We start from the raw sequence: 24,978 nt of genomic DNA on the forward strand, positions 1-24,978 counted from the left end.
TGCAGGAAAAAAGGATCTCCTAAATCTTTCTGTGGATCATCTGAAGAAGTTCTGGCAGTCTTGTTGGTCTTTATAAAAATACTGTGCAGAGGATGATCCTCCCGTACCAGAACTCTCCTGGGTTATCTACTCTAAAATAACCTCCAGAGAACTAGAGTTTACGACAACTAGGAACCAGTTTGGAAATGCTTACAGTAGTTTTCGTCATGGATATTGTTGCAATCATTATGTTGTGTTTTTGCACCTATTTAAATCATTTATCAATCATTTATAATAGGCGCGATTAAGGATAACATGAAGTCTTTGACATAGCGATGTTATTAGTTAGCATTTTATGAATTAACCTTTCATTTTAGGTATTAGAGTTGATGCAGAAGCTTGAACAATGCTTTTTCGTGACTGGTTTTCTACAGGGCTTTTCACTGCACTCTGATGTCTCATTTTGCGCACATGGCGGCGCTGTTACTCTACATCCAAATCTGTTCTTAAAAAGTACATACTTTGCTGATCAGGACTGTGAAAACCACACTGTATTTTTAGTATTTCTCTAAAAGCTGCAGCCCCAGTGAGCGTAAGAGTACAGCCACAGCTATGTCATTCCCCTCTACTGAATTCCTGTGAAAGTGATGATGAGAATAATTTACTAAATAATTTTGTATTTGTAACAAACATAGAAGGTAGCAGTAACATTAATCCCAGGAATGCATCCTACAAAAGGATTGAACTGTTCAGAGCAGCTGCGTATGGGGTTTGGTTTTCAATTCAATAAGATAACCAGCACTATTTAATCGTTTTTTAGTTATAATATGTCTATCACATCGTTATTTTATAGGTCTATATTTGTTGTAATGTGTTTGAAATATGTTTGTTCAAATAGACCATATTACTTCCGTATGGAATATGAAGCATTTAGTCTATTTTTGTAGATACTGAAACATCAACATTGTACGTTTCATTTTCGGTGTGGATGTGAGAATATTTAATTGGAGAGAGTTTTCCGCATTCAAATGTTGATCACATGGGAGATTTTTAAAAAAGCACTATCGAGAATTAATGAACAATAAACAAACCAAACGTGTCTGTCAAGCCCCTGTGTATGCTCCACCTTTGGGAACTTTATAACATCGCAGTTTTCCCATTGTTATTGGGTGGTCCGTGACCAATACGCTGAGATATTTCCCACGGCGCCTGAATGCAGCAGGAAGCTCCGGTGACGGAGCGGGCAAAAAGCGGCAGGGAGCTGGCAGCATCGTCTCATACCGTCGCAGGACAGAAAGGTGTGAAAATATTGCTCGTCTAGACAGGCTAGAGAAATGATACGGAGATGGTGGTGTTTTGATAACATTGTCATACTCTGATAATGCTAGTACGGCTGTCTCGCTTGGTTGTATTTGGCTGTACAGTAGCGCCAACTTAAACGCATTGCTACGTTAGCTTAGTCTAGCGTTAGCATAGTTGCGCTAGCTGTTGCTATAGAATTTTACCATAGTGGTTAGCATCAGTTAAGAGCTAATGTTAGCGTGCCGGTTAGCTTCTCTTGTCACCCTTAAACCTAAAGTGATTATATCTTCTAGCTGACTTAGACATTCCGATTACTATTGTGGATATATTTTTGGAATTGGCCGTGTCTAGAAAGAGAAGTTTAACGCAGGCTACTAGCTCCTGAACGTATTTGCTCCTCTTTGATCGTTTGACAGCTCCGTGCCAGCGGAGACATGGAGACGCCGGGGAGGACAGCAGCCACACCGGACGCCCTGGACTTCACCGTGGAAAACGTAGAGAAGGTGGGTTTCTACGCCAGTTGTCATTCAGCAGCCTCTGGGGCACCGGGGCGTCTCCGTACTGACTAAGCGGTCATATTTCGGGTTGAACAGATTGAAAAGAAAATGCTGGTTTTGCCTGGAAGCCACATAATATAGCTAAACATATAACTGTACATATTATTCGTATGGAGAAATATTGTCATAATTTGCATAACGTTACAGGGATGCAGCCCATTTGTGACCATAACACCTCTCCTCATGTCTCCTTAGCTTAAGTAATACTCAGAAAGAATGAGCAGGTGACAGTAAAACAGCAGGTTGTAGCACATCGGTTCTTGGCCATCTCTGTCATTGCAAATCGATGTTTGGTTCTTGTTTTCCTGTGTGTGTGCGCGCGTGCGCGTGCTTGTTGACTGTGGCTGCCAGGTTGCTGTGATGAATCTCCCTGCTGGGTGGCCACTGACTCCAAGGTGAGGGGATGGGTGGGGAGACAATAGGGAGGATGGAGAGTGAGAAAGGCCCTCTGTGGAGGAGCAGAGTTGATGTGATGAGTGGAGGGAGGGGAGGAACAGGGTCCATGTCTGTGACAGTGCCATTAAAGAAAAAGGAGGAGGTGAGAGGAAGGTGGCGACACGACAGATATTATTAGAGGCGGTTATGGGAGAGAAAAGCACATTCCTGTGGGTAAAATGGCGTGGTCTGGTACTGTGCTTTGTGGTGTAATAAAGGAGGAAGAATGACAGTAAGCAAGGTCCTGAAGACCCCAGCCCCATCACTATGAAAATCTCTTATTTTATTTCATTTTTAAAGTCAGAGAGTGATGTCTGTAAAGATGTATTGTTTTATGATTTGGTGGTGGTAAAGAAAAAATACAAAACATTTCCTCTCATTTGATCATATGAACTAAAATTGTAGAAAACACTTGTACATACTGTATTAATAACTGAGTAAATCTATAATTTATGCAACCTTAGGGTTATAAATAATTTGTTATGGTGTCTCAGATTAATTCTTAGTAAAAGTAACTGATACCCAACCTTCTTGATTTGCATGGATTTTTTTCATTGAGGCAACAGTTCTAACCTCCAACCCACCCATTTATCATTCAGTGATTTGTTTTGTTTTTCTGGATTTGTACAGTTTAAGGTTCATTTTTCAGATATGTTTCCATTAGCATTCAGTGTGCTCCAAGCAGTACGGTGCCGTCAGTAATCTTATTAGCTTATAAAACACGACATACAGCATGTCCCGTGTCACGTCCTGTGTAGGCTATGAGTACTTTGTAATTACACTGCTCTTTCAAAACTGAAGGGCATTGCTGAACTATTTTAGAGCCCAAACACTCTATAAACTTAGAGTCTTTGGGTAAGATGATTTTTTTTTTCTTTCAATATTTTTATTTTTATATAGATAATTTGGCTCAGATGACATATTTGCACTTAATTGGTTATGGAATTAGCATGATGCTGTTTGTTTGTTTAGTGGAATAAGAGGGAGACCAGAGGTTTCTTTGGAGTCTGTTTACCTTAAATTCACTTCATGAAGAACTGTGGCGAATGGGAAGTTCATTCAGCCACAGACTAATTCCTCCTAAAGCCAAGACTGAAAGATTCAGGAAGTCTTTTGTGTCCATGGCCATAAGACTCTGTAATTCCTCAATATAAACAATAACGCGCGCGCGCGCGCGCACACACACACACACACACACACACACACACACACACACACACACACACAACCCCCCCAAATAATTAGTTAATTACTTTATTACTTTATTAATTACTTTATGAATTACTATTAATCAATATAATTTAAATAATCTCAAATTTAATAACTGCTGTAACAACTGAATTTCCCCTTGGGGATTAATAAAGTACTACTTCTTCTTCTTCTAAATCATCTTATTAGCATCTGTATCTGACCACTATGTTAATGTCTTTGGAAGGATCTGAGATGTTTACCTATTATTGCACTCTTCTCTGCCAAACTGTCACAGCAGCAGTTAACTGTAAATACACACACCATTGTCACATCAATACAGATTCATATAACTCAAATAGTAATAGTAAAAGAGATCAGCAATGAAAATTTGTTGTTTTTGTTCAGCAGGATGTGGTGGAGATGATGGTTCCTGGCCCAATATTTGTATGTGTACAATAGAAAACCTTTTGTTCACTGTTGAGTCTGTGAAACAAAGTACCACATTGTCCATTTGTATAATGAATGGTTTCTTATGCTTCCTTACATTTCCGCTCAACTATAATTAGCTTTACATTCACTATCCATCCAGCAAGTGGGTTTTATAGGAAATTCAGAGCTCTGCATTCTGCTGGTGATCAGTGTCGAGTTAGTATTTTGTAATTGTGTCCCCTTGAGACAAAAAGCCTCTGTACCACGAGAAGGAAACACAGCTCGGTACTGGTTCAGGAACTTGCCCATGGGGACTTGGGTGATTTCTGTTACCTCAACTAACTGTAATCAGCTGGTCACCCCACTACCCACGCATAATGCCTGCATAGGAGGCTATCAAGACCCATTCGGTAGAACATAGATCCCAGGTTCTTATGACACCTCTGCTGTTTGGAAACTATGTATCCAGGTGCTGTCTTTTTACTGTATAGTTTATGGATTTTTTTTTTAAAGCAGAGGAGATGAATCAACTCGCTGCATAACATATTACAGAACATAAGAGGGCAGAGGGAAATCTGACACTGAGAAAAGCTGTGTGGTGTATTCAGTAGATCTGTGGTGGCTGGAGAGGCTATTTCAGGAGGATGAGAACAATCATGATGAGTATTATTATCCTCTTACTCACAGAAATATACATGCATGGTAAACACAAGTTCTAGTGTAATCATTTGTTTTATTTTTTATGTTTTTAAAGTAGTTTGGGGCCAGTATTATACAGTATGTACCTTGACTCGGGGATCAGTCTTCTGAGGGGAAATGAAATAGTCCATGTAACTGGCATGTGCCTCTTAAGACATGTGGTACTAGGACTTATTTGCTGTTCATGTACTGTGATTTTATCACTATTGGCAACATGATATTCTTAATTTTGTCTTGGCTGTGTGCTGTCAACAACCACCCGCGCACACTTTCACACAAACTACTCTTCTTTGTTCTCTCATTATTCATCTTCCCCCTGCATGTTTTTGATTCTCACAGTTCTAGCACGGTGTCATGATGATGGGTCAGTGCTGTGGTGGTGCCTCCCTCAGCACTGCACCAGCACAGCTCAGCCACCACTGAAATGACTTTGAGTGTCACAGTAGTGGACAGATTGCTTGAAAACATAGTGAACATATAGCACATAGATGCCATTACCTGGTGTGTGTAAACACACAACAGAAAGATGTGTCGGAAGTGTGTGTGGGAGCAATCTTGTCCATTTATGTATGCCTGTGGGGAGGGAGATTACTTTGATTAGGATATGATTCACTTTACTTGTTTTTAAGCTTTAATAGATAAATAATTTCTCAAGGACATTGTCTACTACCTCATTGATTTATCTTTTGCTGTATTTATCTGATGCTGTAATTCTTCTGTCCTTGGTAGTGAGCACACAAGTGTATAGCAGCTCCATTAAATCCATGGTTATGTCTGAGAGCAGATGGTGAATCTGTCTAATTGAGCCATGGTTTTCAGCTGGCACCCCTCTTCCCCTCCCCCTCTTGTTGGAAAAATACAGGAAAGGAGGCTAATGACCTATGACAGTGTCTGCCAAGAGCACACCATCCTCAGGTGATGCCAGGTGGTTCAGTCAGGTTGTCACCACCTGTACATACAAATAGTAGCTTCAGCTGCAGCTAAACTCTGCAGATGATATGGGTATGCATGATTTTTGTTTTAAGAACCGTTTAATAATTGATTTGACAATAGCATTTGACAGATTACTGCTCCTTGTCTGATGTTTCTGGTGTATTCTGGGAGGAGACAGGCTCAGGTTCATTGTGAGATGATTAAGGCAGCAAAATGAACAGACTATATGGTGTCTTGTGTTTTTTTTATATATATACACATATACATACACACACACACACACACACACACACACACACATACACATACACACATACACAAACGCTGTCAGACACAGACCTGGCACTGTTTAGGATTGGATAGGGAGTGGTCTACAATCACACAGTGGACTGCGATAATTATCTACTGCTGCTTTGAACTCTGATATCTTAGGCTTGTTTACAGAAAGGGCAGACTGGAGCAGACAAAACCCTTTTTTGCTTTTTTGAGTGAAGGTATGATAATGAGTTGTGGAAAGACTGTGCCAACACAAACAGAGTCATATTTTATCAGTTCTGCCAGGCAGCTCTGTCCATATGAGTCTATTTACATTTAATGAAAAAATGTCTCAGAAATCTGAACATGGCAGAGACTGATGTTAGTAGATTATAGAGATCTACATACCCAAGAAACAGTCAAAGCCATGTGCATACTGGACATATGGTACCTGAAGCAAGTGCTATAGCTCACACACATTGCCAACAATCTGCTCATTAACACCCAGCCAGCCATGTTCACTCTCGAACGGTATATGGAGACATATATTTGCATTGGAGAATGGTAGACAGGTGAAGCAGCTTTTAGTCGATATTGATGCTGCATGTTTTGTACAGCTGCAGGTGCATCCTCGTACTCTGTGACTTATGTTTTTTTTACTGTATTATTCATCCTCCTTTGTTAGGCAGCCTAATTGTTTCTAATGAAAGAAAGAGGAGAAATGATCCTAAAAGAAGACTGAGATGATGATAGACCGTTGAGGGATGGAACGTAACATGCTGGTCAGTTCAAGCTGGAGGGGAGTCAGCAGAGGGAGAGAAATGAGAGGGAAGAGACAGGAGAGTGGCCGAAGGTGGAGGAATTGATGTGAACAGGCTTCAGGGTAAAAGATAAGGATCAGAAGCTCACTGAATAGATTTTCTTTTCCTGTGTTGCTTGGCAGACACTTAGTGCTGGCTGCCAGGGGTTTTAGTTCAGCAAGCATGTACATGTGTATGTATTTGTGTGTGAGACAGGGAGGGAAAAAAATGCATTTTTGAAGTGTAGTGCCTAAATCTCTCTTCTGGCACTGCCAGGATTAGAGGTGTCTGTTTAATTAATGCCCTTTTATTTCCCTCTTTTACATTCATCCTTTGTCTCCATTCTCTTTGGCTTGCTCTTTCTTGTTCTCCCTGCACTCATGTACTCAAACTACTCAGAACCATACTTCAGAGTGCTGTTTTCAGGTCAATGCTTTCTCCATTGTTCAGGTTTTAAATGTAAACCATCTACTCTGTGTATTTGCCTGTGAGTGAGGAAAAATATGTTCTTTTCTTAAGGTAACCGTCTCTTTCCATTAAATAAGAGCTCAAAGGACTGGCTTTGTCTTTTCAGTTGGTCTATTATGTCTGACACCCACTATGCTCAGTGTGTGGAATGTTAGATGCAAATATTTCTCACATTGACTTTGTTGTTCAAAAGTTGTTCAAATCTCCACAGACTGTGTGAATTCTTTTGACTTTTCTTAGTTTTATTTTTTCTTCCTTTCTCTCCAGGCCCTTCACCAGTTGTACTATGATCCCAATATAGAAAACAAGAATCTGGCCCAGAAATGGCTTATGCAGGCACAGGTTTCGCCTCAGGCCTGGCAGTTTTGCTGGGCCCTACTGAGCCCAGATAAGGTACAGTGAACACACATTCACATAGACAGACATACACTGAAAAAGGACAGTTTGCATTGTTTCCATCCATCTCTCACAGGTTCCAGAGATCCAGTACTTTGGTGCTAGTGCGCTTCATACCAAGATCTCTCGCTATTGGTCAGACATCCCCACAGACCAGTATGAGTCTCTAAAGACCCAGCTGTTCTCCCAGATTGCCTGCTTCTCTTCTGGCTCCAAGATGGTGCTTACTCGGCTGTGTGTGGCACTGGCCTCTCTGGCGCTCAACACAATGCCTGAGGCCTGGCCAGGTGCAGTGGCAGAGATGGTACGGGTGTTCCAGGAAGAAGGGGGTGGGGTGGATGGGCGGGCACGCTGCCTGGCACTGCTGGAGCTGCTCACTGTCCTGCCTGAGGAGTTCCAGACTAGCCGCCTGCCACAGTACCGAAAAGGACAGGTATTTGTGCTTGTACCCTCTCCTGCCCCTGCAGGTGGTGATAGCTACTTCTCACATATTATCAAGTTTTATTTGGATTTGGATTTAATTGTTCATCAGATATGTCCATTGAATTAAATGTTGACATTTGTAAAGTAGAAAAAGCTGGCAGTGAGTATTTTGTCAGATTGCTACTCTTGTAAGTTAGCTCAATTTAGACCCTTTCATGTCAGCAAAGTTATTGTGCAGTTGCTTGTGGTTTGACATTGATATTTTGAAAGGTTTGGCTTGTTTTCTTAGATAAACTGAAAGGAGATTTGTAGAAATGAAGTGTTTATATTCCTGAAGTGAGATATTTAAATAATCATTATATACGTGGCATTTAAAAAAAAAAAAAAAAACAAACCAAGAAAAAAAAAAAAATTTCATATGATATCCAGCACTACTTATTAAACAGAGGCACACTACATTAATGATACAATAACAATCGGACCCTTCTTATCATGCCTCTGCTAGGTTCGTGGGGCCCTGGGCCAGGAGTGGGGGTCAGTGTGTCCCTTACTGCAGCAACTGCTGCGACGGACCGACAGCCCTGGGGCAGTGAAAGCTCGTGTGCTGCGCTGCCTGTCATCTTGGGTGCTGCTGGACGTGCCCCTCAGTGAGAGCGAAGGCCTGGTGCACGACTGCTTCAGTGCCCTGCCTGACCCAGAGCTCTTCGACACAGCAGTGGAGGCAATAGTCAATGCCATCTCACAGCCTGACTCCCAGAGGTGTGTACAAATATATGACGGTGTCTGTTCATGCTGGCATGCCAGTCCAAACAAAAGGCAGAAAACTGAAATGACAATACTATGGCATGAAAACTTGTCATTACTGTAGAAATTACAGGGTGGAAATGAAGGTAGAGGGAAGTGAGACAGGAAAAAGAAAGATGCATTAGTCAAGTGCAGGAAATAGGGTGGGCACTGGAAGGGCAATAGAAATGAACGGAGGGGAAGGGGGGAGGGATTGGTACAGGGCAAACTGACAGCTAGGGGGATGAGAGCAGCATTTCTCGGTTGGCTGACGTTGCTATGGTTACAGTGCCGGGGAGAGATGTCATCATGCCCTGGTTGATTCAGACATCGCAGGCACCCATTACCCCTCCCCTAGAGAGAGAGGGATAGAGATAGAGGGCGGGTGTGATGGGACGATGTAAAGAGAAGAAAGGGTGCTAAGAGAAGGAGGAGGGGAGGGAAAGTGTGGAAGTGTGCAAGAATAAAAGACTTCATTCTCCATACCTCTGCACTGCTTCACAGACACGGGGGTTACATATGTGAAATTGCTGCTGACAAGTCAGTTTAAAGACACACATTATACTTGGCGCATAGTGAGAAGACGATTAATGGATGCATGTAGAACATCACCAGTCTCAGTATATGCTGCTGGGCTTCTAGTGTGTACTGTAGTCCCTTTTCACTGCCTGCTCAAGGCAGGATTATGGTGGCATTTTGTACGCTGGTAGTAAAATTGCCATGTCCATGCCAGGAATGGTTTGCATGGTTTCTCCACTGCCCTGCTTCTTTTCCAAGTCTCTTCATTGCAATTGAAGAAAAGAACATAAGCACAAATTGTCTGATTCTTTTACCCCATAGTCACCGATGTAAATACTCCACCCATGTTTCGCAAGCCACATATCTTTCACCATATCTTTCAGCCACAAAAATTGCATTTTTTTAGACAAACAAATCTGGAGAAGGTAAACAAAAGAAGATAAAAACAAGTGGCATTATAGAGCACAGGCATTAAATTTGTACCTTATCTGTTGACATAGGCAAGAAAAAAGGGGTTAATGTTAACTTCCCAAGCTTTTTGTGGCATAATGTTCACACATATGACCGCACAGCTTGTAATTCATTGTTGTATTATTTTCTCCTCTAACATATATATCCTATCATACAATGTGCTTCACATCAGTCTGAATATGTGAACATGTTATACATGATACATAACAGTTATATCATAAAAGCACATCATTGCTGCTTCACCTGCTATTGTTTTGAAAGCAACACCATTATTTTTCATATTCCCAGCATGTATTTAACTTCACTTTGCATATCACATTAAACGTCACACCTGTACTACTGGGAAGTCACCAGCTTCAAGAACATCAGTGTAACAATCAGAAGTCTTGATTGCCTTTGTTTTTGTCAGTGCATTGTGTAATTTATAGGGTTATATTTGACTAGATATATTGTGTTTCTGACTGAATCTAGAAGCTAGGAGACTCTTAAGATTATTTTTTGTCATTCTTTCAAATGAGTCCAACTTTTCTCCATCTAAAGATTCTGCTATGTTTATTTCATCTGTTTTATTTTTTCTGCCTCTGTTTCTTTGTGCTCTGTCTTTCCGCTTTCTCTTCTCTCACCATAACTACAGAGCCCTCCTCCCTATCTCTTGTTCTCTCCCTCTGTTTAAACAAATTATAGTCAACTCATTTGGGGGGATGCTATTGGTCCAACTGCATCCTGTTGCCAGGCAACCTATTTCCCCTGTCTTGGAGTGTAGCAGTAATTGCAGAGGGGATCAGAGGTGGGGAAAGGGATGTGGGGGAAGATGGGGTTGGAGGGAGAGAATAAAGGAGGAGTCAGGAAGGAGGCAGAAAGTGTGTAACACCAGGGCAGGGAGAGTTAGAGGAGAGGCGACTGCAGCAGACAGTCTCAGAGGAATCTCCAGAATGTCATCTCCTGTATGGGAAATGGGGAAACACATATAAATCCATTCTGTCCTTTTAATCGCATCACATACACACCAAGGCCTCTTTTCCTGAGCTAAAAGTGCATGACCTGAATCTGCAAAGCACCTTGTTAAAAATGAATGATCTTCAGAGTACAGTCTGCAGTTCACACCAACATACACACACATGCAGTGACTCACTCTGAGTTAAGTGCTGTCTGTCCCAGGACTGCACTCACAGAGTTACTCAGCCAGCACACAGGATGTAGGCCAGTACACACACAGGTATGGACCTATTAGATGGAGGCCATATTCATAGACATCACAGCAGGGTGGAGCTGTTTCCAGAGAGTGCTGAATCGTTATGGGCAGCTGAGTAGCGGGTTTGGCTTCATAAAGGACCATATCTCAGGCTTCTAGGCTCATATGAGGACCTGAGGGAAATTAATATAATAAATGTTTCTCAGTGTAGGTAAAAGGTGAATTAAACCTGCATAGTAGAAGATGCTAAATAGTATCATTTTTTTTCCCTTTGGTTAATACTGTAGAACAAGATATTATACTAATTTTGAAACAAACAACTGAGTACATATTATTCTTTTTAGGTTGATATATTTTATTTTCAAATATCTCACAACCTTGCTGTGTCATTGATGAATATTCATCAACCTGGACCTATGTCCTTATTGATGTTCTCTCAAAAGATGAAACACTGCCAGTAAACCACAAAACACCCTTGGGACTGACAAACACGTCATATGGTTTACATTTATAGTGTTTGCTGCTCATGATCTCCTCTATGACATTCAGCTACGCACACATACATGCCCTTCATCTTCAAATGTCATCCTTTCACTTGCTTTCATTAAGGATGACAGGAGGAAGTTGTCTGATGTTGTCAGATATGTGTGTGTACTCGTGTCTGTGTGACTCTGTGTGTGTGTCTCAGCCAGAATGAGGGAATTATAGATGGCTGAGACAGCAGGAAGAAGACAGGATAATAACTGACAGTAGCACGCTCTGAGCAGGAGCTTTGAATAGATTTTTCTGGTTCCCTGGTAGATGTAGGGGTGGGTGTGCTGGATCAGAGGTTGGACTGACTCAGAGTGAGATTTGATTTGAAATAAACACTTGTCTTGAGAAAGAGCAATAAATGCATCAACCTAGCTGTAAGTCAGTTTTATATTCGCCAGTGGACTCTCACCGGCTAAGCATCGGACGTTCTTCTCCCTTAAACAGCACTGTGTCTGATTCAAACTCAGTTTTTTTTTTTTCCTTCACTTGTCTGTGTTCATTTGTGGTTCCACTGTTTATAGATATGTGAACACTTTGCTGAAACTGGTTCCTCAAGTGCTGGCCCTACAGGAGCAGCTCAGAGAGGCAGTTCAGAATGGAGACATGGAGACCTGCCATGGCATCTGTCGGATCGCTGTCACACTGGGAGAGAACCACTCCAGGTGTGTGTGTGTGCTTGTGTGTACATGAAAATGTTATAATACGTTTACGTTATTTCATTATATATGTTATGTAATATTCTGTACATTGTGTCAGTGTGCAGATTCAGATGTTTTCTCCTCCTCTCTCTCCAGGACTCTGTTGGAGCAGGTGGATCACTGGCAGAGCTTCCTGGCTTTAGTCAACATGATCATGTTTTGTACAGGCATCCCTGGCCACTACCCAGTCAATGAGACCACCAGCTCCCTCACACTCACCTTCTGGTACACACTACAAGTAAGCAATGTTAAAATACTATCTTATCCTGTAGTCTAAATCAGTGTTAATTTTGTGATAGTTTGCCAAATGAAGGGTCCCTTTACATTTGCTTTTGATAGCACAAGCGTCCATAAGCCCTTCTAAAAACAGTCAGTCCTGAGGCATTTATAAAACCTCAGATATATAAAAACATTAAGTGTCCCTGCATATCCAGGTCAAACAAATAATAGTCTGATGGCTTGTCTAAAAAAAAACATTAGATTTTTTTTTTTTCTTCTCTGTTTGTTCAACAAAATCAATTTCTCAGTTTATATGAGAGTAGTGAATGGCATTGTTTTCTCAGACTGATAAATGACTGCTAAAATAACAATCTGATATTTACATGAGTGTAGGGAAACATGGTGTAAGCCAGAACAGCTTTTGGTCTGAAAACTATATATTTTATTTTCCAAACCCAGGACTAATTCCTCATGTCTTTGCTTATTTCTCCCTTCTCAGGATGAAATCATGTCATTTGAGTCAGATAAGCAGGCAGTGTATCTGCAGGTCTACAGGCCGGTGTATTTTCAGTTGGTGGACGTTCTGCTACACAAAGCACAGTTTCCATCCGATCAGGAGTATGCATCCTGGTCGTCCGATGAGAAAGAGCAGTTCAGAATCTACAGGTACCTGTACATTTTTATGCCTGAGTCTGTCTCTGTGTATCGTACTTGCCTATTTCTGCTGCCCAGTGTTGTGTGTAAGTGTTCCAGTGACAGCCGGAGGGGTTCAGAAATTACTCGTTGACAGGATGATTGGTCAGCAAATGAGTGTGTATTTTCTCTAATATACTCACTGGACTAGCAGCAGTGGAGGCACAACCTTTGTGGCAAATTAGCAGATAAGGTTTCAGGATTGCTGTTCCTAAAATGTCTGTCTGTGCTTGTCTGTCCTTCAGAGTGGATATCTCAGACACACTTATGTACGTGTATGAGATGCTGGGAGCAGAGCTACTGAGTAACCTGTACGATAAACTAGGGAGACTCTTGACTAATGCAGAGCAGCCCACATCATGGCAGGTGGGTGAGACATATACATAGATGAGAACCCAGAAATAATAATGCCTGAAACTGCTATTATTAAACCAATTTTTCAAGACTAGATGGTACGCATAACCTTCCTAAAATTCACACACACAGTTTGAAGTATACCTCTAGTGTTAAAGTTTATATTTGCATTTTCACATGTTCATTATCAGTTATTCCATAATTTCCATGCTTATTTTTTTTAATTCAAATGTTTTTGTTTTTTTTGGTTTTTTTTTAAAATCTTTTGCACTTTCTGCATTCTCCTGCCTCAGCACACAGAAGCTTTACTGTACGGCTTCCAGTCCATAGCAGAGACGATAGATGTAAATTACTCTGACGTCATTCCAGGCCTGATAGGACTTATCCCCAGAATCAACATCAACAACGTCCAGTTAGCAGACACAGTTATGTTCACAATAGGTAAGACAACTCGAAAGTGTACCGTGAAGTCAAAACAAAGGAAGTGCAGTGTAAAGACAGCACAGTGCAGAAAAAAGCAGTAACATGCAGCTGGTTTCTGATTCACTCTCTGGCCTGTTAATCTCCCCCAAGGTGCTCTTGCTGAATGGTTGGCAGACCACCCAGTGATGCTCAGCAGTGTCTTGCCTTTGGTGCTACAGGCTTTAGGAAACCCAGACCTCTCTGTGTCATCCGTCTCTACACTCAAGAAAATTTGTAGAGAATGCAAATATGACCTCCCACCCTACGCAACCAACATAGTAGCTGTCTCTCAGGTATGTCCAATTCTTCGATTAGATACCGTGTTTAGATACAGTTGATCAACAGCCAGTAATATTTGATTTAAACTCACTTAGTGAGTTTAAATCAAAGATGTTTAAGATGTTGCAGACTTGTAATCCTCAGACCTTCCAGAAATAGCATTTGCTCTTTGAAATCATTTTTAGAGTTACTTTTCATTTCTAATTTGAGAAGCTTTTGTTGTTTTCAAAGTAATTGAACATCATTCTGACACTCTCTTTTCTCTCAAGGAGGTGCTTATAAAGCAGATCCACAAGGTCAGTGTGTGTCCTCTTACATTCACTCTCGTTTTGTCATGGACCTAAGTTCAGATGTAATGTTTAAATAAGGAATGCTGTAAAAGAATTATGCAATGTGTTTGCACATTTCAGTCTGTTTGTGGTTTGTAGAGTGAGAAACTCTAGGTGACTTCAAGCTTTTTGTTTGCTTGAGCTGAAACTAAACCTGCGATTGTCTCGTCCTACAGACCAGTCAGTGTATGTGGCTGATGCAGGCTCTGGGCTTCCTCCTCTCTGCTCTCCCTGTAGAAGACATCTTAAGAAACCTTCACTCGCTCATCACCCCCTACATTCAGCAACTGGAAAAGCTGGCTGATGAGACGGTGCGTATAAACACAAACACGCAGGCACTGTTGGACTCTGGCCAACAGGAACAGGCTTTGTGTCTGTGTGGTGTCACTGCAGTGGAACATTTCTCTGCGGGACCAGATTGGATTTGACCCTGCAGCATAGGCTAGTGACTCACATGAAAGTACTGAAGACACACTTTCTCTCCCTCATGCAAACAAACACGCAGACCATAGCACAATGAATTCTGGGTTTAGAAAATGAAAACAGTGCTTTCTCTCAGATGCTTGCATTGGGTTGTACTTTTACACATACACACACACACAGTAAAAGAAAATTCTTTACCCTTTTTAAATGTCAGGTCTAATGGAGCCTGGATTGTCTTTTATGCTACATAATACAAATATGGAGCTGAGGTTATCTAAAATACACAGTTTTATATCTGCTGTGTGTGGGAATAATTGACTTCCTCTTGCTCTGCGGTGAGTAAAGACCTCAGGTGTGGTGAATAGAGGTGTCAGTTTAGATGAAACTTTTAAATTCTCTGTGTGTGTCTATCTCTGTCCTTGTCTCACCCCTCCACTCACCACACAGCACACATACACAGTCAAATGCTGTCTCATCCTTCCTTTATGACTTCCTTACTCTCGTATTGTTTTCTGTCTAGTTTTTTGATGTATTGCCATTACATCAGACTAGGAAATCAGGTGCTATGTCTATAACTGGACAAATGGTGGCACCTAGTGGGGAGATCTTCAGGCTGCATTATATCAGGGGTGAATGACCATTCTGTCTGATGGGGATGCCTGAAAAACCTCTAAGTCACACTGTTGAGGCTGTCAAGCATTCAGAGTTCCCATACTGCAGGATAGCGATTGTACAGTATAAGAATCAATATTCCTAGGAAGGTAGATGCTAAATGAGTTGAGAAATGTGGCTGTAAGAGGGTGTGGCAGGCACATCTTTGTCCTCTCCGTAGTCTTTTGGTTCCATTACATCACCATTGAGACAAAGCAGTGATTCAGTACTGCTGGTTAAACCCCCATGCAATAACTTTACCAGCCGATGTCTGTGAGGACACCTGTATGAAAATGAGCCATTATGTTCTCTGAATTGCATTGAGTTGCACTGCTGAAATGCTGAGCCGTTATTTACGACTGAAATCTAGTATTTTGTTGAATAAGTAATATTAGTTACTCATATAAATAGATCATGTCAATCAGCCCAAATTCCATCTCAAAAGAACATAATTTTAGTCTAAATGAATAGAAAAAAAAACGTATTCAAAAAAGTATTCAATTCAACTGGCTCAATGGATAAAATAATTTTTGTTAATGACTATGAAAAAATGACTATGTTCCTTATATTGTGTATACTAGTAAACCCCCATTTAAATAAGCTTGTAAATTTGTACTTTTTTTTTTTTTCCTTCAGCCTAATCCTTCCAATAAGTTAGCTATCATCCACATCTTGGGGCTGCTGTCCAACCTGTTCACTACGCTCGACATCAGCAAGCAGGATGATGACTCAGTGGACGGCACAGCACCACCTGTGACAACAACTCCACCCCCACCTGGACCAAACCCGGTGAGTCACAATAAGTCATCCACATAAGTAACGTGGGGCTGTTAAACAAATAAATTGTCTCTCAGAAATTGGTTGGATCTAAAGAAGATAGACCTTGTCAAAAGTAAACAGTATTTTCCACATGATGGCTCTGCAGGTTGCTAGTTGAAACGCAGGACACATTGATCTCTACTCCTGAATACATCGGGTGAATCCCAGTTCCACGTATTGCATTCACATTTCTCTCACTTACATCTTTTCCTTGTGTTTTTGCCCCATTCATGTAAGATGCAAGGACAGAGGAGCTGAGAAACATGTTTCAGCACACGAGACGTTCTTTTTTATGATCCTTAATGTGCAGTGTCCAATCACAAACTGATTTCTGATAAAGGGGCATGTCAGTCTTTAACAGACTTATATGAATGATGCACTTGTGTATCTTTGGTTATATTCACTGAACAGAAATAAGAGTTTTGGGATCTCCTTTATTATGGTGGACCAGAATGACTACCGAGTAGACAGAGGAACAATAAAATAAGGGTCTTGGGATTCACCCATTTTCTGTCACTGGTTAAAGGCGTGAACACACAAAATTCTTCTGTGATACTTATTGTCATTACTAACTCTACAGATCGGGATGCTTCAATGTGTAAATGCTAATATCTAATGCTGCTCCTTGTATGTGGCTTACTTTTGTCATTATTACTATTTAAATGTGATGTTTTCTTTTTCTGTTTCAGGTTGTGGTGGTGTTGCAACAAGTGTTTGCTCTTATACAGACAGTACTCAGTAAGTGGCTCAATGACTCGCAGGTTGTAGAGGTAAGATAGCAGTGCACTGTCAGACCTTTTGCTTTGCTACATATTGGTATTATTTGTATTGTTACTTAAGTGAAGCTGACCTCTTGTTGTCCCTCAGGCGGTGTGTGCCATCTTTGAGAAGTCGGTGAAGACTCTGCTGCACGATTTTGCTCCCATGGTGTCTCAGCTCAGTGAGATGCTTGGGCAGATGTACAGTACAATTCCCCAGGCCTCGGCTCTTGACCTCACACGACAGGTACACACCCATACATCTTCACGCGCATACATTCACAGTACAATAGTATTCATCCTGTATTATTATTATTATCATTATTATTATTATTATGTGGTTACATACAGGTATGTTTTAGAACTTTATCAGAAAAGGCTCTGTATGAACTAATAAGCTATGCACCTATGATGAGGTTCATGAGGATACAGTATGAGTATGAGTTTGTAAAATTTCACCAACACTTCCAGTTTGTGTTCATGACTAGACTGTTATTAAACGACATAATGGAAGACTACATTTCAATAAGAAATTCTTTTCAAAGCCTTTAAATTTCAAGTCATGTTATACTAATATCATATTGGTCAGTTACAGTTCACTTCTCAGGGCTATACAGTAAGCACCTAGGGATATTTATTGTGGTAGTCTTGGTGTGGGCATTCACATCCATCTACATCGTCTTATGTTTATGTTACTGCATCACCCTGATATTTTTTTAGATGTCATGTCACAAAAGACAGTTTCTTTAATTGAGAGAAGGGATTAAGTGAAATTCAGTTAGCACAGGTAGATTTCTGCTAGTGAAACCTTTGTTGCCATTTTAGATTTTCTTACATGTCCAAATGTGTGAAGGCATGAAAGGTCATTATTTGTGTATGAGAGTCTTTGTATCCAAACAAATTAAGTCCAAAGTCCAGCTGCAACAGAAAATGACAAAAAGCAGATAGGTATAGAAATAAATCCACAGCTGAACAGCTCTTATTTGTAAAGTTCAGATGCGTTTGCCCAGTAATAAAAAAAAGATTCACATAGAGCTGGGTTTCTCCCCGCATCATAAAAAATGCTAGGCCAGGTTCTAAAATATCACCTGGAAGAGGGAAGAGGTGTGAATATTAACCAGCTGCAGATAAACACAGGTTTTACAGCAACCATGTTATTGCAGTACATTTAAAGACATTCTCCGATTTCCTGCTACAGCTTCTTTTCCTCCCAATAACATGGTTTCTTGTGTGCAAAAAAACTGTGTGTGTGTCTGATTTGAAGTCCTGCTGTTTCAGATGGTGCATATCTTTGCCAGTGAGACAGACCACTTCCCACCTATCAAGGCTCTGTTTGAGCTGGTTACCTCGGTAACACTGTCCATCTTCCAGCAAGGTAGGGGGTTCGGCAGGGGCGGGGCTCTGAATACAGTGGTACCCCTGTTATTGGTTTTTGTCATCTTTAGTTTCACAGGGTCCAAAATAATGTCTGTATAGCAGAGGAAAGAGTGACTTTGTAAATAAAATTGTACTAATAAAAGAAAATTAATTTGTTTTACATGTTATGAATATCATGGTGACATACTTACTGTGATTGTATGGATTTGCAGCTACAATTCTGAACACTAAAACAGTTTGGTTAGAGGTGATTGAAGTTGACCTTTAAATATTTGCAGTCCTGAAACATTAAGTTGGAAACAAACTGGTCTTTCTGTTTGATCTGCTGAAAAGACAGTCTTTAAAGATGATTTTACCAGTGCAGACTTCTCTTGCCACTGATGATTTTAAACCCAGTATGGTTTGCCTTAAACATACAAGAAACAGTATCTTGCCCTATAGTCTATATTGATCAGGCAAGGTTTTGCTTACTCTATTTTTTAAGCCATTTATTTGTTTTTTTACATTTATGAGGTTGTGGCTGAATTTATTGTATCAGTGTTTGGGCTGCATGGAATGACTTTTATTTTATAATGTGTTTCAAAGTTGATCAGATGCTTCCTTGTGTGCGCGTCCCCTGGGCCAGTTTAATTTTCTGATTTTACTCAACATTAGATGTACATCAATCCGATGATATAATTAGATTTTCTACACTTGGTTGAGAGAAAATGTACCAGGACTGCCTGCTGCTCCCCTATCCCTTTGTGTTGTCCTTTTTTTCCTCTCCTCTTTCCCTGCTTTGATCGGTTAAGTAATGGCTGCCACTCCTCCTGCCTCTAAACTCTTTTCTTTTCCGAGCAGGTGCCCTTCAGTAGACAGAATCAGTACAAGATACAGTCACAACACAGAGACCACTAGTTTATTCTGTTAGCTGACATGTTACCTAGTGGGGTGGGTCAGCTCAATACACCTGCAGCCACTGCTGTGCTAGGGTTAGAATCAGGCTCTTCATCACAGCCCCTCTGAATAAACCCTGTAGTGTCTGGAAGGGTTTTGTGTGGATGAGGGCTGGAGGGGGGTATTGAGCAGGAAACTTGTTTGGAGTCTGGGAACAGCTAAAGCTGGGCGCTCACTACAGACGTTTCTGTTTCATTAGACGTTTGCTGTTGGAGTGCCTCCAACATCACTCTTAAGTCATGTTTGAAAGTCAGGAATCTTGATGTGGATTCTTCAGTCCAGAAGCTTTTACAGGAAGTGTGCATCTAATCTGTCGTACTTTAGAAAGTCCTGTAGTCTGTGTCCAGCATAAGGGAGGTAGCGATACAGAACCTATCCTGATCGTCGAGTGTGATTTCATACTGATGGCTATGGGTTCACCTTTGAAGCAAAGGGGATCATACTGATCAGTTCTGAATGGACCCTTAATGATCACCTCTCACCCTGAGGCACCTATTTACATCTGTTGCTTGTTGTTTGATCACAGTGGCAGTGCTGTCTCATGGGAGGGAGGTGAAAGGGTTTCTTTCAGGTTTGGTGCCCCTTTCCCTCCAAACTGTAACAGTAACAGAGGTGCCTCCTGGGTTCCCACTCCAAACCCACTTTTGTTTCTTTAGGTTTGTTCTTTTTCTCTCGTTACTTCTTTCTTTTTATTTCTGCAAACAGACCCATGTCTTTGTCTTCTGCCTGTTTTTTGTTTTTGGTTGGTCTGTTTCTTCCAATACTCCAATACAAAGCTTCATATGCCCCCCCACCCCCGTCCCCCTTCGTTCCTTATTCACGTGTGAATTATTTCAATGAAATATTTTTGAGTTCTTTTTTATTTCCACATGACTGTTGAATCTATTCAGTTGCTGTTTGTATATTATTCTTATTCTCTTATGATTTCTTAAGTTTCATCTTTATTATATTTTAGGACCCAGGGATCATCCTGATATTGTTGATTCATTTATGCAACTCCAAGCTCAGGTGTGTTTTTGGTTTCTTATTTCATTCACTTTGGGTTTCTCTATCTCTTTCTCTTTTTCTAGTTTCTGCCTGTTTCTCTGTCCTCTTTTCTTTCTCTGTACCTCTTTCTATGCTTTGTTACTGGGCCCTAGGGTGTCCCATCACATAGACGAGGCAGTGGAATGAAATGTGAGGGGAATGTTTGAAAAAGAGACGTCTGTCTCTACTCAAACACTTTTGATTCTAACAGTCATCTCGCCACACAAACATTTTATTGATCTCATTTAGGCTTTCTTTCAAATGATCTCACTAAATTGCACCAAGCATTAATTTTATTGATTCCATGGTCAGGCCTCTAAAGAGTGGCCTGTAAAATCACACTGATGTGAGGTGTTGTAAATGCAAGTGCCCTGATGACCATCACAATAATTTATGCTAGTGATTTATTACACCACTCTACATCCTGCTTAAAAAAATAAAAGGACTTGTGTAAGGCTGACATATTATGCGTGAACATTTTTGTTTTAAGTATTTAAATCCCACCACATTTTATCCATTTTAGTCAACATCTGGGCATATTTGCTACTTGTACAAACGATAACACACTTGAAACATATTGTCGTGAAACATTTTAGGTGATTCAGTGCTTTAGGGAAGCTGATGTAATGTGTTGGTTTCAGAGCCGTGGTCCCAGGTGACTGGTTAGTCTCTGAGCTCAGTCCTCCTCTGAAGTCATTCCAGCCCAGAGCCAATCAAAGCCCAAATGAATTAATATTCAACTAATATTAATCAGTTCTGACAAATTGGCTGATGGCTCTTCTGTTTTATATTTTTGTCTTCCGTCTTCATTCTTCTTCTTTTGTTTTCTATCTTTGGATAGATCCTGACCTTCATATCTCTCTCCCTTTCCCTCTCTCCCTTTCTCCTCTCCTCCATCCTGAATGAGTTCATTATTACCTGATGAGTTGTGTTTCTCTTTATCTGCAGATGTTAATTACACTTCTGTTGCATATTCAATTCAGTCAACCAAAAACAAGGAAAAGTAATTTCTCAAATAAGATTGATTTTAACAAATTAAGCGAAAATCATCATTGCCTTTAGTTTGACTTAATTTTTTCAATGATTTCATAGTTTGATTTTTTGCAATTTGTTTGTTATACCTGCTGAGTTCTGCATGGGAGGATCTCTGTATGAGTTTGGATGTAGTTTTTCTTAAACGGTGAGAGTACTATAGCCTGGTAGACAGATCTGCTCTCAGTCCTGTGTTGCTGTCAGATCCGGCTACCAGGCTGAGCGGGTACTGTTGATAGCAGTATTTGAAGGAGCTTATGCAGTGGAATGTAGTGAAGCAGTACCGACTGGGCTGGACCGGCAGAAACATAGTCTGTTTAATGCCTTTATCTGCTTCTTAGGCCCTGAAACGGAAGCCCGATTTGTTCTTGTCTGAGAGTCTTGACGTGAAAGCAGTGTTCCACTGTGGTAAGTTTGAACATCATTTACACACAAACCACCCCAACTGGACTGGGTGTTTTGCTACAGTTCCTGTGAAATATGTGCCTGTCAGTACAAAGTACAAACTGTAAATGTTTAGCACCAGCCTTCAGGGATTTATTTATGTTTCTGTCTCCCTCCCCCACTAGGAATTCTGTCACTCAAATTTCCTGAAGCTCCAACAGTCAAGTCAACGTGTTTGTTCTTTGTGAGCTCACACACACTTAATTGAAAATCTTGCAAATATATGAATGTTAATCAATTAAGCTGTCATCGTACATATGAATGAGTCATTTGGTTTTCTTTGTCTTAGACTGAACTGTTACCCAACTGCTCAGATGTGCCACCATTAGCCAGGGTGGTGCAGGAGGATGGAAAACTGTTAGTACAGGCTGTGCTGGAGGTGAGAAGAGCCACATTGCATGTTTACACATCACACCATAGAAAGGTTTCATCATTTCACTGATGTTGCAGTTTGCTGTGTTATAACACTCCATTTTTTTTCTTTCTTTCTTTCTTTCAAGTTTTTTTTATTATGATTAAGTCCCTGTTGTAAAATGCCTCCTCCACAGGGCATTGGGGGCGGGGCATCTCGGAGCCTGATGGATCAGTTTGCAGAAGTGCTTTTCTGTATGAACAAGCACTGCTTTTCTCTGCTTGCGGTGTGGTTGAAGGAGGCGCTGCAGCCTCCAGGGTTCCCATCGTCACGGGTCACAGCTGAACAGAAAGGCAACTTCTCACACCAGATACTCAGGTACACTGCTGCACATTTGATTACAGGTTTTTCAGCTAATATGTTCATCCAGTTGGGCTTTTCACATATACTTTATAACTGTATGTATTTTTTCTGTCTTCTGCTCTGCTCTGCTGCCATGCAGAGAACGAGTCAACAGGAGGAGAGTGAAGGACATAGTGAAGGAGTTCACGCTACTGTGCAGAGGGCTTCATGGTACAGAGTACGCAGCTGAATACTGAAACTCTGCCTTCAAACTCTCACCTAACCATTAGGTGACTGTGACCTCTGCCCTCAGTGGAAAACAGCTGGATGCCACAACACCACAGTTCTCTCCAACCCCATCAGTTAAGAAAACATGAAATGATTGTAATATCCCACTAAGCTGCAGGACAAGAGATGGAACCATACCAGGACAACTGGATTGATGGACAAGCATTAAATTCCTGGTGGCTTTAGGGAGGCTGTGCGCTCTGCTCTGATGTTCTTTCTTTGTTCTGAGATTGATTATTTTCTCTCTCCCTTCTCTCCTTTTTCTTTGGAAGAGCTTCGAGCAGCACTCCCAGCATGCTGCCTCGCGCCTCCTTCTATCTCTGTCTTGTTCTGCCTTTCTAGATCTTCCTGTGGTTCTAAGGTTGTTTCCTGGTGAATAGCATCCATATGAAATGGTAGTGGTATCGTACGTAGCTACTTGACATTATGTTTCAAACTAAATCAGAATAATTATATAAATGTATATGTATACACATATAGGAAGATGGTGGTTGTCAGTCCTGCTGCTGCTATTGGGAGGAGAGAAGGACCAATGTCAAGAGGAGATTCTGCAGGAAAATAACTTGACTATAACAATATTGACTCCCACTCATGCCCCTGCAATCTCTGCATTGCCAAATGATCATGAAATATTTTTTGAATTTATCTGTTTTCATTATGTGTCTTCTGGGGGCTGTGAGTGGAGAAGAAATGTTAAAGATCATATAACTGGGACTTAAAACTGTTCTCTTCTAAAGTCTGTTTTCTCGCCCATCCTTCTCCGTATAGGGCTGTACCTCACGTACATACAGCCCCACCCAATTGTACTGCAGTCTCCTTGGCTTGTAGAGTGGGCTTTATACAGTGGTCCCTAAAGTAAAGCAGGACTGCAAACGGTGGTAGCTAGAGGGGGAAAAGGAATTATAGTAGCTGGCAGTGAGAAAAAAGGCACAAGTTGGCAAGTGAAAAAGGAGCTGAGTGTTAGGAGGGATTATTTATCCTGATGTTGGACTGCTTAGTCACTGTAATCGTGCAAAAATATTAATCAAGTTGTGCATATTAACAGTTATTGCTGAACACTTCCGTGTGTTTGAGTATGTGTGTTCATACCTGTATGTATGAGAGGTTGTGTGTGCACAGATGTATCTTTTTCACCTTGTTCAGTGCACTTATATTGGACCTACAGTACACATGAAGAACTTCCTCCTATCTTTTAAAACAAAGCTCATTCATTTTTACACATCACACCCATTCATTCTACTCTTTTCTTGCGGACTGACCAGGCACGTCCAGTATTTCACCTTCTGCTGCTCACCAGCAAACACACCCATCTATTAAACTTCATCATCTGCACTGACCAGCCCGCGATCATCACTGACAAGACTCATCCATCTCTCTGTTATTGATACCAATGACCGCTTTCAGAAAAATTCCCTGTGAACAAGCCGCTCAAATTCTTTCATCCATCTGAGTCATTGCTTTGGAGAGGACAGAGAAGGATTAGAGTTCAGTAACAAAATCTCTGTGAAACTTATTCACAGTTTGCAACAAGAATTGCCATCGACATTCTGTGCTCATCCACTATACCAGAGACATTATTGGAGAAGTGACGGCTGTAAAATAAGTGAATCAGCAGGACTGGTTGACATCCAGTAACACTCAGCAATGAAATGTATTCTGTGGTCTCTGATAAAACCTTATCTCAGTCTAATCCTTCTGTCTTATCCGAGGTGCCTGCAGACATGTAGCATGTATGTGTTTTGTGAGGGGTGGGGTGGGGGATGTTTGGAGTTCAGGGGTCAAACATTCAGTGTGTGAAACACTGTACAAAGATATGATTTAGACTGGAGGCAAGAATTGGCTCTGGAGACTGAGCTGTCCTATTTGCCAGTCTGATTTGAACTGTGAATGACTGGATGTTAAACACTGATCCTCGGTCTGCATTGTGGTGTCACTCTGACGTGGGAAGATAAAACGTCACAGTTTAAAGAAAGAGTAGTAGGTGGAGGAGGGGAGGGAGCTATGAAATGTACATTGTTTTTTTTGTACCTTGGCTTTAATTTATTAAATATATCTAAGACTGCAAGTCCTGACTCTGTGGGAGTAGTTTCTTTTATTTTCAGCACTTTGTCAAAGATCATTCAGATAGAT

At 41.0% G+C, this 24,978-nt stretch overlaps 1 protein-coding gene across 1 annotated transcript; it reads left to right on the top strand.

Moving 5' to 3' along the window:
- Positions 1–1,165: 1,165 nt before the first annotated feature.
- Positions 1,166–24,920, top strand: LOC113129201 (importin-13-like). The gene is made up of 23 exons (XM_026305064.2): positions 1,166–1,277; positions 1,698–1,784; positions 7,316–7,441; positions 7,521–7,877; positions 8,373–8,626; positions 11,888–12,028; positions 12,161–12,302; positions 12,783–12,949; positions 13,222–13,342; positions 13,624–13,771; positions 13,904–14,085; positions 14,341–14,367; positions 14,577–14,711; positions 16,111–16,263; positions 16,983–17,063; positions 17,161–17,298; positions 18,330–18,426; positions 20,320–20,372; positions 21,764–21,830; positions 21,992–22,050; positions 22,156–22,245; positions 22,415–22,596; positions 22,721–24,920. The coding sequence occupies exons 2-23, from the start codon at positions 1,716–1,718 to the stop codon at positions 22,815–22,817; spliced, it is 2,886 nt and encodes a 961-aa protein (XP_026160849.1). The 5' UTR covers positions 1,166–1,277; positions 1,698–1,715; the 3' UTR covers positions 22,818–24,920.
- Positions 24,921–24,978: the final 58 nt, after the last annotated feature.

The sequence above is a fragment of the Mastacembelus armatus genome, chromosome 4 (genome assembly GCF_900324485.2).
Source record: "Mastacembelus armatus chromosome 4, fMasArm1.2, whole genome shotgun sequence".
Lineage (NCBI taxonomy): Eukaryota > Metazoa > Chordata > Actinopteri > Synbranchiformes > Mastacembelidae > Mastacembelus > Mastacembelus armatus.

Coding starts and splice junctions, on each gene's coding strand:
- LOC113129201 (XM_026305064.2), top strand. CDS start 1,716: ATGGAGACGCCGGGGAGGACAGCAGCCACACCGGACGCCCTGGACTTC. Junction 17,299..18,329: donor CTCTTGACCTCACACGACAG/GTACACACCCAT, acceptor CTGCTGTTTCAG/ATGGTGCATATCTTTGCCAG. Junction 22,051..22,155: donor AGTCAACGTGTTTGTTCTTT/GTGAGCTCACAC, acceptor TCTTTGTCTTAG/ACTGAACTGTTACCCAACTG.